The sequence below is a fragment of the Hippocampus comes genome, unplaced genomic scaffold, assembly GCF_001891065.2.
Source record: "Hippocampus comes isolate QL1 unplaced genomic scaffold, H_comes_QL1_v1.1 scaffold22, whole genome shotgun sequence".
In the NCBI taxonomy this organism is placed as follows: Eukaryota; Metazoa; Chordata; class Actinopteri; order Syngnathiformes; family Syngnathidae; genus Hippocampus; species Hippocampus comes.
This window is the reverse complement of record NW_017806175.1, coordinates 3,433,763-3,451,494: the sequence shown is the minus strand read 5'-3', so window position 1 is coordinate 3,451,494 and position 17,732 is coordinate 3,433,763. Positions and strand designations below refer to the sequence as shown.

General features: G+C 44.2%; 1 protein-coding gene across 6 annotated transcripts in view; it reads right to left on the bottom strand.

The window, feature by feature from the left end:
* Positions 1 to 17,732, bottom strand: part of tle2b (TLE family member 2, transcriptional corepressor b) — a 71,136-nt gene that overhangs the window by 44,981 nt on the left and 8,423 nt on the right. For all 6 annotated transcript variants that reach the window (XM_019897027.1, XM_019897030.1, XM_019897026.1 and 3 more), the window contains 2 exons: positions 8,653 to 8,750; positions 7,450 to 7,513 (listed from right to left, as the gene is read on the bottom strand). In XM_019897027.1, coding sequence (XP_019752586.1) covers positions 7,450 to 7,513; positions 8,653 to 8,750 — 162 coding nt within the window. The remainder of the gene's footprint in view (positions 1 to 7,449; positions 7,514 to 8,652; positions 8,751 to 17,732) is intronic.

Below are 17,732 nucleotides of genomic sequence, written 5' to 3'. Positions count from 1 at the left end.
CCAACCCCCCCACACACACACACACACACACACACACACACACACACTGAGAGTATGTTAAATCATTTATTAGAGGGCTGGTTAAATGCGCAGCAGAGGTCAGGTTAGCAAGCTGCGAGTGAGGACTCCATCTGCACCTCTTGCAGGCAGTTTCGTCAGAGCGAGAGTCAACACAACCATACACGGAGAAAAGCGTGACTTTTAAGAGTGACCTGAGTGTTTTTTTTTTTTCCCCCTCTTCTTAATCCTTTACTCCCGCCTTGTTTTGAGACTCATCAGACTGTTTTAAGGCTCTTAAACAACAATCCCTCCTTTGCATCTGGACCCTCTTAAATCCTGAGAACCTCAAAATCCGACGCTTGAACGGCAACGACAATCCTCACAAATCTCATCCAAACTGTTGGGAAGCAATTTTACACGAGTGTCTTGTGTCGTTTTCGAAACATCGAAAAGTTGCGAAGAATAATTATCAACAAGAGTTTCACGTTTCTTGTCGCATCATCTAATCGCGCCCTTCAAAACTTAGAATGAAAACTTTGGCAGTTAAGTCTCGTCCATCTGTTGGGTGTACCTGGTTCAAATTTGGTGGCATTCCGCTATGATCCCAAATGACTCTAAAAACAGCAACTTTCGACCAAAATAGCAACCGTACTTGGCATTTCACAGCATAGGTTCAAAGTAACTTCCAGTTTGTTTATAATGATGGACATGAAAGCTTGGAATTGTGCCAATCACAGGCATTGATTGGGGGTTACGTCCAATACAGCTATAGATACTTATCAGGGTGCCAATGTTAGCAAAATTTCTTGACTAACGTTAAAAGCTCGCAAAGGGTGACAGCAATCTTTATAGTCTTAATGGCCTTTTTGTAATAGAAGTCATGGTGTGGAAAAAAATGCTAACTACAGTCAGCAGGATTACACAATTTTTTCTAGGAAGTGTGTGATTAAAAAAGTTAATAATTAAAAAAAACAAATTTTAAAGACTCGGAATTGAGAATTGTTAGGAATCGAAATTGGGCGGCCTAGAATTGTAAATCATCCAAATTCAAAACAATGCTAAACCCTAATGAGGGCTCTCGACTTTTGGACAAAACCGAATCTGTCTTTGAAAATCAAATCAAATCAAGTGTGTTCGATTACTTTCATTCAAATTCACAGATGCGAAGGTGAACAACATGAAAGGTGTCCTGGCTGGTCCAGCACCTCTTTTATGCTCTGTCTCCATTTTATATTCCCAGCTGACATGCACAAGCCTTTTACGGTCTCGTGCACCTCCGTCATTACTCTCTTATCGTTTCTGCCGCCTTATCCTCAGCTCCTTCCTTGCTTTGCTATTACCCGATTTGATGGAAGGAGGAAAGGAAAAAAAAAAAAAGTTGCCGAAATGTTGAACACAGCGTGCCATTCTGAATCTGACAGGGGAGCCGCGTGAGGAGAAGGAGGCGGAGAGAAATGCGATAATACACACACATAGTCCAGAGTTGCTGACACAAGCGGAGAGCCGCGACTTCGGGTGACCCGGTAGAGCACCGGAGAATCACGACCAGTCTAATCACACGAATGGATTTCAGGCCCAGACACAAGCTACTATTAAATATTGAGTTGATGTATTTTTTTTCATTTATCTAAAATTACAAGCGAACCAAGGAAAAGAGAGCAGCTTTTGGACACCAACGGTTTTTATGTGCTCATCAGGGAACATTCCGTTTGTTTGGTGTCTTTTTACAAACACGACTAAAGGCAACTCGGTTTGATCGAGTCACTCTTTTTCATTCTGAATTTTGATGAAGTGATATTTTGTCTCTGCAGCACGGCCGATTAATAACAGCGGACTCCTGCAGAGCCTTTGGTTCTCTACGACACACACACACGCACACACGCACACACCTAATATTATTCTGCACTGTGAGTTGTCAGCTATTGATGCTCGTTTTTTTGGGGAACGTTTTAACTCAAGCCATTAGTTTTGTAATATTTATCAGAGCAACGATGTAATTTTTTCCCCGTCTTCATTTTCTTCCTTAATTGATAGAAAGAAATGGCGTGGTAGTACTGGCTCATATTTACAGGGTATTCAGAAAAGTATTCATAGCACTACAGTTGCTGTTATTCCACTCTTTCACCCTTTTTAACCGCTGTCCCTCAAAGGGTTAATAGGTACAGCCTTCTTCCCAGATGCTAGAGGTGTTTTGGTTTTTTTTTTTCCATAAAACTGACGGATTTGCCAGGAATGGGCAAAATTGTGCCAAGACAGGTAAGCCAAGCTGGTGTCATCAGTTTTGAAAAAGGCTGTAATTGCTGCCAAGTATTGAGAAAGGGCCGTGAATACTAATGTAATATATTCTTCTTTTTTTTTTTCCCCCAAAGACATTTCCCAAATTCTCAACAACAAAAACGTACGGTGTTGCATGAAAAATTTAACAAATCCACATTGGAACATGTCTGTACAGTAACAAAAATATGGAAAAAGCGAAGCGTTGGGAATCCCCGCCCCGATGGACTATGAGTGTGCAGAGGGAGGCTTTTTCACACCACCTGAAATCACCAAGTTTTTTTTTTTCCCCCAAAGACATTTCCCAAATTCTCAACAACAAAAACGTACGGTGTTGCATGAAAAATTTAACAAATCCACATTGGAACATGTCTGTACAGTAACAAAAATATGGAAAAAGCGAAGCGTTGGGAATCCCCGCCCCGATGGACTATGAGTGTGCAGAGGGAGGCTTTTTCACACCACCTGAAATCACCAAGTATTTTTTCTCCCATTGTAGACAAAAAGTCAAAAAGACTTGTGTTCATGCCAATCTAGGTCTAGGATCATAAGATTACAACCGTATAGTGCTCCATGTGCTAGTACTGTAGTTTGGACATAGTATGTTCAAATTCAAAACCTGTGACAAGCAAGATCACTTCATGAGCACCGCGCCAGGTCGACAACTTCATCTCTCCAGGGAGGAGTTTCGCACTCGACGTGACTGTGATTAGCCACAATGAATCCTTAACTGACACACAAGAACACAAACACACGCGCACACGCTGGAGTTCCATGAAAGCAGTGAAATCTGAGAGTCATGAATTATCAACGCAACAAACAACACGGACCTGTTTGATGCAAGCGCCTTGACGCTTGTGTGTCTTCGTGCCAGCCTGTGACATGACATACTGCCAATAATTCACGGTGCAAAGAAAGAAAGTAGTGAGTATACTCAGTTCAAGGTGGGGGGGGAAAAAGAAAATCTTTAAAACTCTAAAAAAATATATATATATTCAAAATACAAAAATGTAAGCTAGGAATGGGGCACAGTTGGGTGATGGTTCACTCTTCTATCATGTTACTGACTACTATTTTAGAAAAATACTCATATTTGTGACAAAATCCCTCCTTTCGACCGCTTCCGTGTCAAAAACACACCTTTGCTTTCTATGCACAAAGCTCATTACTAGGCATGGTTGGTTTAATTTTTTACATTTCACATTTTTGCTTTCATGGAGTCGCAATTCAAACATTATGAATAAATAAAGCCGCCTTTTCGTAACATCTTATTCATATGCAGGACGTGCATGTCGTAAGTGCAGGGTTGATTATGATCTTGGGCTTTTTTGCTTTCTGAAAACCTTGACAGCCTTTCTCACTTGTAAACATCAATTGCCCTTGAGGAAAAACGCACCACTCAGAGCAGTTTACCCGCCCCCCCACCCCCCGGGTGGCAACAGTTTATTTTGGAGATGTATGGACGACTACGAACCAGCACGAGAAAGAAGAACGCGCGGACGACATAATCCTCGCGTGCGCCATCGAAGATAAAGACATCGGTGACAGCGTTTGAGCACTGAAATTTAGTGATGTGCAAACACGACGGCGGATGTTCACAGCGGTAGCGAAATAATGCGTGAGGTCATCCAGCTTGTCGCGCCTCGGCCTGGTATATGGAGATCCTAAAAGTGATGAATAGTAACGGGAGGAGCAGTGCGGCGTGGCGAGCAGAGCAGGGAAAAAAAAAAAAACAAAAAACACAGACACACGCACATGCCTTAGTGTGGATGACAGGCCAAACAAGCTAAATATAGCCTCCTGGGTTATCTCCTCTGTGGGCACAGTCAGTCCGTCGTTGCGTCACATTATTTACGTGTCTGTGCGCCACACCTACAAAAAAGAATATATATATATATATATATACACGCACACATTATGCCTGAGTTCGCTATCTTTCTCCCATTCCTTCCCACCACAACATTCTCAACTCTTCTCTTGTCTTCAGTCATTTCCACTTTTCTCTCCCTCCCGTATCAGTCATCCATCTGTGTCGTTCTCCCGCTCTCACTGGTCCCCGCTTTTTCTTCCCACCCGTCCGTCTCTTCATCCACAAGTCACTTTTTTTCCTCCAGTCTGACACAGAGCGATTTTTTTTTTTCCTCTCAAACTATCTTTGCCTTTGAGCCTCAATATCCCTGCGCTGACCGCGCCTCCGCCTCCTCCTCCTCCTCCTCCTCCTCCTCTTCACACTGACTGTCATCTCTGAACCCTGACTGAGAAGCATAGTGTCACGGTAGCCGCCCAGTGCACAACGGTGAGTCGGTGTTAGAACTAAAACAGCCTCCCGAGCTAACCTGTATGGACAGGAATTGCACGCATAGCTGTTGTAGTATCCAGGGAACAGAATGGGCGGAGTGTGGATTATTTCTTGTGGTTCCATCGACTCCGGTGCTTCTGTTCATTTCTATTGTGCAAGGTGATTATCATCCATGACAGGCAAGAGAGAGTGTGCGCGTTTATGATGACGTGTACATTAGTGGCGGAACAGCTTCAGTTTTTTTTCTGTCTTCGACGCAAAGGCGACGATAGTCGAGTCACCGGTGATTAAGCAGCGACATTATTGATATTTTCGTGCCACCACTCGGTTTTCCGTTCGTTCAAGGCGCAACTGCTGGTTTGCGGTGCCAAGCAACCACCTGCTGATTGATGCGAAGCGTCTGTGTTGTGAATGCCACAAAACGCAATTGCCGATTTATCAATTCAACCCCTAAAGTAACATGCATGGCGGAAGTGTAAATTCAAGTTGTACCGCGTATTTATTTGGAGCATATGTGGCAGTTAGCATAAATAAAGGGCAAAGAGCGACAGCATGTTAAGCACACATTTCTGCAAGAAAAACAAAAACAAACTAAAGTTAGCTGGTTCACCCAGACGGATATTGTTAAGTTCATCATCATCATTATTATTATTATTAATTTTGCTCAGAGCCTCACACTAGAGTGGTGGTTAGCATGTCTGCTTTGCGTTTGCATGTTCTTTGCGTGCATCGTGTGGGTTTTCTTCAACGACTCTGGCTTCCTCCCACATTCCAAAAAACATGCAAGTTGATTCGCCGAAGACTCTAAATTGTACATAGGTGTTCATGTCACTGCAACCAGTCCAAGATGTACCCTGCCTGTCGCCCAAAGTCAGCTAGGTTAGGCTGCAATTCAACCAGGACCCGAATGAGGATAAGCACGAGCAAAAATGGATGGAGTTCGCTGCCATTTCTTTTTTTATGTCTGCATTATTTGTTTCTCAACCTTGTGTGTATTTGAAAATGCATCACACCATCTTTCACTCTCCATCCTTCTATTTTTAAATTCCTGCCTTCCCATCTGTGCGTCTATCCAGCTTAAAGTCCTGATCCGGCCAGCCCTCCCAGGTTTATGAAAGGCGAGCAGCTTTGCAGACGGTGCATATCAAATTCTGCTCAGCTCTGCGTGGATTTTGTACCACAGACAAAGGCTTACAATACATGTGAGCCTTTAGTCGCACATAGACACCGACAAAGAGGAGCTCAGGCTGCAAAAGGGGGGGGCGGAAATGGAACAGAACGGGGAAAAATGACTGTGGGACGGGAATGGAGAAATCTACTTTTGAAAAATACATTTTGAGAAGTATGCAAGCGATAACGCAAGATCTGATCCTTTCACCACCGCCATGACCACGACAATCATTGCTCACCTTATAAGTGGTTTAGAATGACCAGCGATGTCTGCCATCAAGTGATGAATGAGGGAAATAGGGACTGGGCAAGCCCATGAATGGCGATAATCCAACTGTGATGAACCCCCAACAAAACCCCCCAAAAAAGCCCAAAAAATAAATAAAAAAATAATATTGAGAAAGAAATACTGAAAAAAAAAATTCTGCAAATAGGTGGTCCCAAACCGCAAGTATGCAGGGGTCCATTATTGGGAGGAAACACCCTTCTAATGCATTATTTGTTTCTCAACCTTGTGTGTATTTGAAAATGCATCACACCATCTTTCACTCTCCATCCTTCTATTTTTAAATTCCTGCCTTCCCATCTGTGCGTCTATCCAGCTTAAAGTCCTGATCCGGCCAGCCCTCCCAGGTTTATGAAAGGCGAGCAGCTTTGCAGACGGTGCATATCAAATTCTGCTCAGCTCTGCGTGGATTTTGTACCACAGACAAAGGCTTACAATACATGTGAGCCTTTAGTCGCACATAGACACCGACAAAGAGGAGCTCAGGCTGCAAAAGGGGGGGGCGGAAATGGAACAGAACGGGGAAAAATGACTGTGGGACGGGAATGGAGAAATCTACTTTTGAAAAATACATTTTGAGAAGTATGCAAGCGATAACGCAAGATCTGATCCTTTCACCACCGCCATGACCACGACAATCATTGCTCACCTTATAAGTGGTTTAGAATGACCAGCGATGTCTGCCATCAAGTGATGAATGAGGGAAATAGGGACTGGGCAAGCCCATGAATGGCGATAATCCAACTGTGATGAACCCCCAACAAAACCCCCCAAAAAAGCCCAAAAAATAAATAAAAAAATAATATTGAGAAAGAAATACTGGAAAAAAAAAATTCTGCAAATAGGTGGTCCCAAACCGCAAGTATGCAGGGGTCCATTATTGGGAGGAAACACCCTTCTAATCCCCCCAACTGCTTCCCCACCCATTTTTTAAAAATTTAATTGAACATTTTTAATTAATCAAGAGCCCACTCAGTGTGCGGGCCGCCAGTTACCCATTCCTGCCGTAGACAAATGAACGTTGGCAGGTTTCAGATCAATGCAGTGTAACTGGATCATTTTCCATGGCACACGTGTCAATCTCTGCAAACTAACCTAGCTGCGGCACACCGGTTGAGAATCACTGCATGAAGCACGAACATCAATGCTTCATTTTCAATCGCTCGAGTAGTGCTTTACAAACTCCTTAAAACTTCACCACACGTTGACTTCTGACAATGACTTCCTCAACGAACAAATCCATTGACTACTGTTGATTTCGATTCACTACAGTGGTCTAAAACTAAATTCCCCTAACATACAAACTGCACCGGAAGGTACGGATACTTCTTCACAGGGTAAACAAAGAGGAGACTGATCGGAAAAAAGTGGGAAACCCAGTCAAACTAACAACGTTGCTAAAAGCTGTGAGTCGACTCACCATGATGTAGTGACGCTGCATCTCAGTCTTCTCGCTGGCCAGTTTCTCACACTCCAGTTTGAGGCTGCACAAGGACACACAAGGATATGCAAATGAGATGGTTAACAGTAATCCGCCGCCGGAGATAGGGACCGTGCCCTGTCACGGATAGAAAATAATTGTGAATAACTGCTGCCAACCCGATATATTTTAAGTTTATGATTGCCTATGTTCATGGTTTAGACCACAAATATACCACAAACTATTAACCTAACACAGTATTATAATTTCAAACAATTTTTTAAATATTATCCTTTCAAAATAACGATGATTTGATTTCGAAAAAAAATGCACCCCGAGTGTGCGTATGATTGGAAAGAAAGTGTGTGCTGTGTGTGTACAACTGGTTGAGATGTGTCACGTCAACATCGTTCCTTCACACGACGACGATGCAAGATTTTTTTTTTTAGACGCATGCCGATTCCAGGAGTTGGCAGAATACATTTCTGCTGACCAATTAATGGGGTGAGTAATTAAAAAAAAAATTCGGGCTGCCTTAACGCTCACAACAATAAATACATGAATAAATAAATAAAGTCATCAAAAATCACTTGAATGTCATTATCTTTGTCTTATGTTGTAATATGTTTAAAAAAAAACTGACAAAAATCAGGAAAAAAATTATCATGGTAATAATCGTGTGGGACAAATAAAGGATATCTAATCTAATCTAATCTAATCTAATCATTCTTTCTCCGATTTTTTGAAATCTAATATCGGTCAATTCAATGAACTCATTCACTCCCAAAGACGTTTTTAAACGTCTTTTCAGACCTGGTCTAGACTTGGCTGGTACTGAATGAGTTAATTGGCCAGCCAACTCAGCGGCCCGGCACAAGATTCTTTTCAAATATCTCAACTGTACTAAAGCTACTTCCGAAGCTATTAACATTCCCCTTAAACGGCCAGTGGCGGAAACACAGCGGACCGCTTGGTAGAAAATTGCCGTCAAGTATTGTCAAATTCTGCCACAGCAATATTTTTTTTTCTCCTCGTCTTGCTTTTGAAAACAATGTTTCCTGACAAATATGTCTATGGGCAGCCGTTACATTTCCTGAGAATATCAAAAGCAAGTGAGAACGAGGACATCAGGCAGCGATTCATTTTTTACACCAGCAAATGCAACCCTTTTCTGTAATACACGTGAACATGCTGCCGCCGTACCTGTGATACTGGGCCTGGAGGAACTGGAATTCCTCCTTGATGCGGTCCAGAGTTTCCAGGACGGTAAACTTGAAAGACTGGCCAGGTTGCAAGGGGACCTTGACGGGAGAGAAAGGACAGACGTGAAGACAGGATGAAAGACAGACATTCAGCTGTGTGTGCGCACCAGTGCGTGTGTGTGTGCGCGCGAGAGAGCGCCAAGATGAAAGTGAAGAAAGGTCACTTCCTCTTCCCACACATCATAAAGCGGTGTGCTCCGCTAATGACTCTTGCTCCTTTTCCCTCTTCTTTCTCCTCCCTCCCGCTCTTCCACATTAGCATCCTCGCCGCTCTCTTGGCGGCACGCTAATGTATTCGAGCCTACAAAGAGCGGCGGCGGGAGGAAAACGTCATTGGAATCACTTCCAGCAAAATCAAGGCACCTGCTAAGAGCTAAACAAGGAACAACAGAACAAAACGCCTCTCGGGGGACCAGCCGCCATCCTCCACATTTGTCATGAGCTTGGAGAAACAACAGGGGATGTCTTAGATGCTCTTTCCCCGAGTAAGGAAATTACCATTCATATTCGATGCATTCATGGGGTGGGGAAGGAGCGAGGGGGGTCACACTGCCCATCAAAGATGGCTTTTTCAGTTTTTCCCGGACTCACTGTCCTGTGTGGAAGGTCCGCGACAAATTAGGGAGAAGAAGTAGACCCGCAAATTATGCCGGGTTGAGAGGTGAAGGAGTCTCTCCATTTTAAGACAAAGTGGAAAGCCGTGACTACCAATGGAAGGTTCTTTATCAACTCAGAATGGCCCAACAATAGAGAGAGCATCATCCTACAAAATACTTTGGTATTTCGTTAGACCAGGGGTGTCAAACTCATTTTTGTCGCAGGCCACATTTTAGTTCACGTTTCCTTTGCAGGGCTGTTATGACTGAAACGATATAAAGAGGTCAAGAATAACGTTTTATTCAATGATTGTTTAAGTAACTCTAATGAGGGGCTTTGGTAACAAGAAAATACGTCGCTGATTTATTACCTATAGAGTACAGATTTTAGCAAGCATCGTGGACGTTGTCATTTTTGTTTTGCTTTCGCAGGCCACTTAAAATGAGGTGGCGGGCCACATCTGGCCCCCGGGCTTTGAGTTTGACACCTGTGGGTTAGACAATAAACTGTCTTTTGGGCAACATATTGAGAGCCTTTAAAAAAAAAAATCTTTATTTTTCGGGAGGGGGATGAAGAAGTACTTTCCTTTTTCAGCAAGGGAAAGGTTAGTGCGGTGCGCGCACACACACACACACACACACACACACACACACACACACACACACAAAGTAGTATCGTTGTCTGTGTGTGGCGTTTTCTCATGTCTGCAATTTTCTGCCAGGACTCCCTGTGAGGTGAGTTATTATAAATCATGGCGACCTTTCCTGATGAAATAAACAAATAAATAAAGCGACAGTGCGGACTTCAAAACCCATCTGATCATTTAAATAGGTAAATGCACAATGGCTTGTGTGAACGCTTGTGTATGACGGACAGAGGAATGTAATCATTCTTGACAGCAGTCTGAAACGCACTGGAAAGGGCTCTCCTCATACTATTACTCCAAAGACATTTTGGATGCCGTTCTTATACTACTTTGCAATAGATGAGATATTGTAGCTCAGGTGTATTCTGTGACTGTCTAGATCAGTCTCTCCCAAACTTCACTGAAGCAAAGTACATACTTAACATTAGAAAAATGTCAAAGCACCCCAACCAAACAAAAAATGCCACAAGTGTGTATCCTGAAATAATGACATCATCTCAATTTACTGACTCTGTTTGTGCGCGCCATGACTTATTCTGTTGTATGAATGGGAACAGGTGGATACACTGCACAACTTCACACGTTTACAAGTCGATGGTAACGCAACTGACATGAAAAGGCGAATATCATGTTCCCTTCTGAAGCCTTTCAATGAAATGACAGAACACGAGCAAGTTAATCATTCAGCCCGAGTCCTGATGCATCCATTTGAACCCATCGCACAATGCGCAAAGTGGTATTATGCCCTCATGGCGATCTGCCCGCACAGCCAAAGCAAAAAAGATTGGCGGTTTCAGTGGCGAGCTCCATTAGTCTAGACAAGCACAATTCAATTAGATTTCAATTAGTCCAACGGCGGAGGTCAGAGATGTGCGGGCTTCCCCCCCAGTAATTAATCCGCCGAGCCGAGCTGAGCCGAGCTAAAGTGAGCCGAGACCAGGCAGAGAGCGGGGAGCTGGAGATGGGCACAACATATGCTAACTTTGTGTGTGTGTGTGTGTGTGTGTGTGTGTGTGTGTGTGTGTGTGTGTGTGTGTGTGTGTGTGTGTGTGTGTGTGTGTGTGTGACTCTGTGTAAGGGATGAAGGGTTGGAGGAATGGCGGGGAGTCTGCCAAAAGACCCCCACTGACCTTGATTTATACAGTTCTCACATGGGCAATTGGGTGGGGTGGTGCGAGAGTGGGGTCGATACAAATACGGCCATGGACCCGCTGACAACATCAATATGCATGTACAGTAGATTATCCGCGGGAGCGTACACACATACGTCAGAGAGTGAGGGAGAGTGACGATAGCGGGGGGCGACTGACGGACAAAAAAAAAAAAAAAAAGATAGTGACAGGTCTGACAGACAGATGGATTGAACCAGTGATAGGCTCCTCTGACGTTCTTACAGAGGAGCGCCAGAGCCAGATGATGAGAGAGTGACTGACTGTGTGAGATAGAACGCCATTCATCCCCGTGACACCCCCCCGGGATGGGAGGCAGAAGATGAAGGAAATACTTTTCTCCCCCCCCCCCCCCCCCATCCCTCCCACTCTTTCTTTGCTGTAGTCGACATAAGCGTGCCCATCCAGCCTCTGTAATACTCGCACCATCTGCTCGTATGAGCATATGTACACAACACCGTAAGCCAACTCCACAAAGTCTTTAATTTGATTGGAAATGCTTCACGTAGCACATTCGGCGAGACAAAAATGAAAATGAATCGACGGTGCCGATGCCTGGTCATAGGCAGCTACAAGAGATTCCAAAGGATGCGATCAAATTCTGATGTGTGGTCTGAAATGCACACGATGGCCATAGAAGCGAGTTGAACAAAGCGATCGGCTGACGTGAAGAACGACTTTACAGTTGACACCCACACACAGATCACAGACAGTGATCAGAGCATCCTCTGCTTTTTCTCTCAATGTCTGAACTGCATTTAAATGTAAAAAAAAGGAAAGACGAAATCAAGGCCCCGATCGTTCAAAGGGGTTCCATAAAGAAACCAATTGACATCTCCCACAGCTTCTCGACACAAACACGTGAATGGGAATAAACACCGGCGCCTTGACTTACAAGTGGTCCAACTTCTGCAAAGCAATTAAGAAGAAAAGGAAGACCACATCTGAATCGTCACACTTCTTAATCTTAATTATTGTTTTGTTTTGTTTTTTTTGTATCCCTTTCAGTGTCAGCGGTTACGAGAGTAGACAGCTTCAAATGTTGTTTTTCCATATATTATTTTATCTTAATGTCACAGTTGTGCATCAACCACTACAATGGACCCTTACATGTGTTGCCATCCATTATTTTTTTTCATGCCGAAAAACTAATAAAAACACATGAGGAAAAAAAATCCTGATGTAGGTTATCATTAGCATAAAAAGGTGAATATAGGCATCCCAAGATGATACCTTTTCATATGGTTGTAAGTCAGCGGTGGTTCAAATCAAGTAAATAACTACAATATTTTATTCTTCATTTTAGAATGAAGAAATTTTTTTAAATCTAATCTTTTTCAGTCAATGCTGATCAGCTAAATGTCACGTGATCTGCCCCGATTTCCTGGAGGTCCTTTGAAGCAAAGTTAAACTGAGAAAAAAGGCACCCGAGGGGAAGGAAAACATGGACAATATTTACGAAAGATGGAGGCATCCGTTGGCGTATGTCGGCCTCGGCAAACATTTGTTGTTGAAGTTGAGTGTGCGAGTGTGTCGGGTGTCTCCTGCGCCGTGACAGATGGCCACGCAGACTGTTTGGGGGTTCGATAGGCTGTCACCAAAGGCCGAAAAAACAGCCTCTCGCCTCCTGTATTTTTGAGTAGACTGTGTGTGTGCGCGTGTGTGTGTGTGTGTGTGTGTGTGTGTGTGTGTGTGTGTGTGTGTGTGTGTGCGCGCGAGCCAGAGATGCAGCCGTCATAGGGAATCAGATATCAAAAACTGATCCTGTTAATCTCAGAGGTAGATGTGAAAGAGGGGAGGGGTGACGGGAAGGTTTAACACCCGCCCATCCACACACAGACAGACATGCCTGTGCGCACGCGCTCACACAGAAACACACACACACCATGTGGGACAGCAGTCGATCACAATTTGGACGAGCTGGCACAGGCCGAACGGAGAATTAGGGAGGATTATCTATGGCCAGCGGAGAAGGGGGGGAAGAGGTAAACAAGGGGAGGGTGGGGGAGGCGGCTGAGGTCTGTTTTGACTCGCTCACATAACAGGATTGATCTTATTTTTTACGAGGTTGTATCTTGTGGCACGAGTTGTACATGAATAGTGCCATGCAATGTATAGTGTTGTATATTATAATATAGAGGGATCGATTTTTGTGCCAAGTGCTAGTCTGGTGCAAAGTGTGTTGCAAATCTGCGCAGGGGCAGGTTTGACTAAGTTTTGGTATTTCTACATACCAATGCAAGCTGGTGCAGCGTCGCACATTGAAAAAAAAAAATTGTGGCCGTGAACACAGTCAACTTGTTTCAGCGCCAATTGGAGCGGTTTCTCGCGTTCGGTGCAGGGGCATTCAATGGGATGGGGGGGGCCAATCCAAAGACTCCGTCACATTGTCGAATTATTTTCCAAACATCAGACGGCCTTGTATCCATCCATCCATTTTCCGATCTGCTTTATCCTCACAAGGGTCGAGTGGGGTGCTGCAGCCTATCCCAGCTGACTCCGGGTAGTAGGCGGGGGGCACCCTGAACCGGTTGCCAGCCAACCTCAGGGCACAGAAAGATGAACAACCATTCACGCTCACACTCACACTCAGGGACAATTAAGAGCGTTCAATCAGCCTGCCGTGCATGTTTTTGCAATGTGGGAGGAAACCGGAGTACCCGGAGAAAACCCACGCAGGCACGGGGGAGAACATGCAAACTCCACACAGAGAGCCCGGAGCTGGAATCGAACCCGGTACCTCTGCATTGTGAGGTCGACACGCTAACCACTCAACCACCGGGCCGCCTCGCTTTTGTAATCTGTAATCCCACGTTGATAACTGTTTCTTGTTTTTCAAGGGGCATCGTTGACGTGTGCTCGCAACAGTGAGGCGGCGCTGGTTAGGCAACAAGGTTCTTGAAAGTGACACTTTTATCCATCTGGCGGCTGACGTCAGCAACAATTTGTTTTGCATTCTGGCTGAAAGCTATCCTCTTGCGTTTCCGTGAGTCTCCCTCACTTTGTCTGTCTTTTGTAACGCCAAACTTCTGTTCACATCAGCTGCTGTGTTTTTTTTTCCCCCCCCACCACTTGAAATGAGAGCTCAAGTGCGCAGCAGATGCTCATCTGCGAGCGACTGGGTAAGAAATAATTCGATCTGTCTGCTCGTCTTCCGACTCTCCCGCCGTTTAGCCTCTGGTGCACTCTACCAACGCGGCGTAAGTAGGCATGCCTGAGCAAGAAGGCATCTTCCACTCCCCACATTGTCATTCTTCACCCCTCGTTCTTCATTTTGTATGAGCACGTCTGCGAGACAAGCAGACACACATTCAGATAGAACATGAAATAATCATCGGCTGATGAAATATTGAGTGGCATAAGACACACGAATAGATAAGAAATGCCAAGTGTTGGCGCCCCGTGTGACTCGGCGTTTGCAACTCACTGCTTTTTGGGACTGAAGGATGGATATGCTGGCATCTGAGAAACCGTTTCACCGCGACGGGCGCATCGGATCTTATTGTGTTATGTACGGACGCAGTGGGTGAGTCTGGAAAGGCATTTGTGGGTTGGCGGCTCAACAACTTTCATTTTGGATGTTGCAAATTAGCATGAAAATGTTTGTCAACAGCGTGATACACGGATACCGGACAATCCTAAACCGGATGAGAAGATTGCAATCTCGCAGTTACGGGAAGCAAGTTGATTTTGCTTGATTGCTGCGAGTAGGGGGGCATAACATAAAGTGGAAAGTCAATTAACAGTGATGCCTCAAATTATGAGTGACCCGACTTCAGAGCTTTCACCCCGTCGATTCTTGATTTCCCTTCAAACGTTTTCGCCACAAGAGCTAAATGGATGCAACTGAAATTCACAACAAGCAGAAAGTTGCCAGTGAACAGTTCTTTCAAAAAAGGTCCTCGCTTCCAGCACTTTACTCTTAAAATTAAACATGGAACAAGGATTTAGAGAAGAATTACAGTTTGTGTATTTAATGAATTAAACCTGCTATCTTTAATCCTAAAACGATGCAAGACACCATTCACGGGCAAAGAAAGCTAGCATCAACGTCGCGGTCTTGTAACCCTTTAAGCAAGCGATATACGAACAAAAATGGTGCGGAAACAAGAGGCAGACATAATACTCTCAGACATAAATTCTTTATCCTCTGCGAAAAAAAAAGGCAAATATCACCGCAGCTTACTTAGCAGTTGTGTGTGTCTTATTGTGTTTATACTATCTGTACACATTATAATGTTACCTGATGGAGCAGTATATTGAGGAAATTCTTATTATGTTTTGATAAAGTACAATACAATAGAGTCCTATATTTCTTTTCAAATTAATTACTGTAAAACCATCTGTCAACTGTAATGGTGTTACCCATGATATACTGGGCAACAAGGTCGATTTCCGGTTCTATGGTTATCGTTGCACACTGGCAACCAACTGTGGTAGCATCACAAAAAAAAAAAAAAAAAAAAAAAAAAAAAAAAAAAAAGTTGAAGAAAAACCATCTGGTGCATTTGCTTGTTCATAAAACTCATAAAATTCAAACGTCGCGCTAAGATTACGCGCGCACACATTCGTGAAAGGCTGGTTCTCATTCATGACACACGTGTGTGTATGTGTGTGTGTGTGTGTGTGTGTGTGTGTGTGTGTGCGCGTGAGTGTGTGTCTTGATGCTCCTATGAAATAAAGCGTTGAGGTGTGTGTTTCAGATGTGAGGAGAGGCGCTGGTGTGTCATCACAATAAATCGGTCCGACTTCTAAGTAGAATAGCTCGTGGCAAAACACACGCAGACAACACACCAAGACAGACACTGAGGTGCAAATGGACACATAAAACATGAAAGGACAGGGCACACACACTCTTGCGGAAACACAAACATCCAGTCGAATCAATTACACGGCTGCATAGAAAATCCAAACCGTCTTCGCGATCCGCCGGGCAGTCTACAATGCAGATCTGAATCGAATAAGAAAAAGCCATCTTGCCTTTTGCCATTTCATCTTTGCAAGAAATCCTCCGTCACTTCCGCGGGGACACAGTCGCAGAAAGGAAAAGTCACGTCCATTCCGGCCGACGGGAAGTTTTTATGCAAGGAGGCATCAACTTGGAACAACAGTCCTCTGCTGTTTTACAACAGAGGTTAACTTGCAACATTTGTGTTGTCCAAATCGATTGAAATCAAAATGGATCGGATCCAAGAGCTGACTGTCAACATGGAGTCACCCGACGCTTTTGCGTAGTGCTTGTCCTCTTTAGGGTCGCGGATCTTATCTCGATCTTATCCGAGCTGACTTTAGGCAAGAGGCCGGGGTTCGTCCTCAACTCGTTGCCAGTCAATCAAGAGGGCACAATGAACTTTTTGCTCACCCTTCCAATTGTGCGCCTTGACGGTGTTTAAATGCGAATGTTCCACAGTCATTTACAGACCTTGCCTGCGTGCGCGCTTAAGCTAGAGCATTTGCATGAGACGGAACAACAGGAAATGAATATTCCAGCTGCACTCGGAGAGGAAGATTGTGTCTAAAACGAGAACCAGGATGAAATTGGGGCGTGTTCCGAATGATACGAGCGCGTTCCCAAAAAGTGACTGCATGGAGCTGAAATCCTGATCACGGTTCTTATTCCCTTCCACACAAATGCAAATTCCAAATGAAAACACGGCAACAACATGACCACATGTGTTAACGCCTTCACAGACTCAAAGCTTCTTCCAAAAAAATCAACAAACAGTGGCTGTATTTTTCTTTATAAGAGCACTCCTTTACTGCAAAACACGATCTGCAAAATGAAAGATGAAGCGGCGAAGTTTCTGGCGCCCCGTAGCTTCCTACTCGACTCTGCTTTCCTCTTCGCCTCTTATTTCGTCTACATATTGACTGATGTCGTACTTTTCCATAAGCCCCCTAGTGTTCGGAATGAAACACAACATAACTGAAAGACCAGGCGCTGCAGTTGAGTGGACTGGTTGGCAAGACCTTGAAGAAAAACATGCACTTAGCTTTTCAACGCCAGCGCAGAGACGGTGTTGGTTTAAAAACTAGTTTTACGTTTTTGAACAATATTGGACGAAAATAAGACCTGTTCATGTTCACCGCGAGAAGTATTTGTGTACTCAAATGTCATTATTTGTACTTCAGAAAATAGTATCAGTGCATCTTCAATAAAATTCATGAGCCTGGACTGAGATTTGATTCCCGTAACTCAGAACTGTGAGCCACAAGTGCTAGCCACTATTGCGCCATGCTCAGTATTCACAGCGTTTTGTGTAAAAACGCTGGAAAAACACAAAATCGAACAGTCTCATCGTGCTTTTATAACCAAGTAACCGTTTTGGGTTTTTTTTTTCTTCATGGTGTGATTTAAATTTGATGTGCTGCGTTCTCAGCGTGAAATAAAGCCGATCATAAGGATTTTCAGCTTCACTCCTTTTGCAGTACTTATATAGCTGCGCACACAAACGACCGCACACTTGTGAAGCTGCGTGTATGTTTGGTTCGCTCACACTTCGTCATGGATCACATTTCATTGCCGTACCAGAAATAAAGACGTGCTGGCGGAGGGGATGGTGGTAGTAAAGGGGGGGGGGGGGGGGCCAGGGACAAATAGGGGGGGGG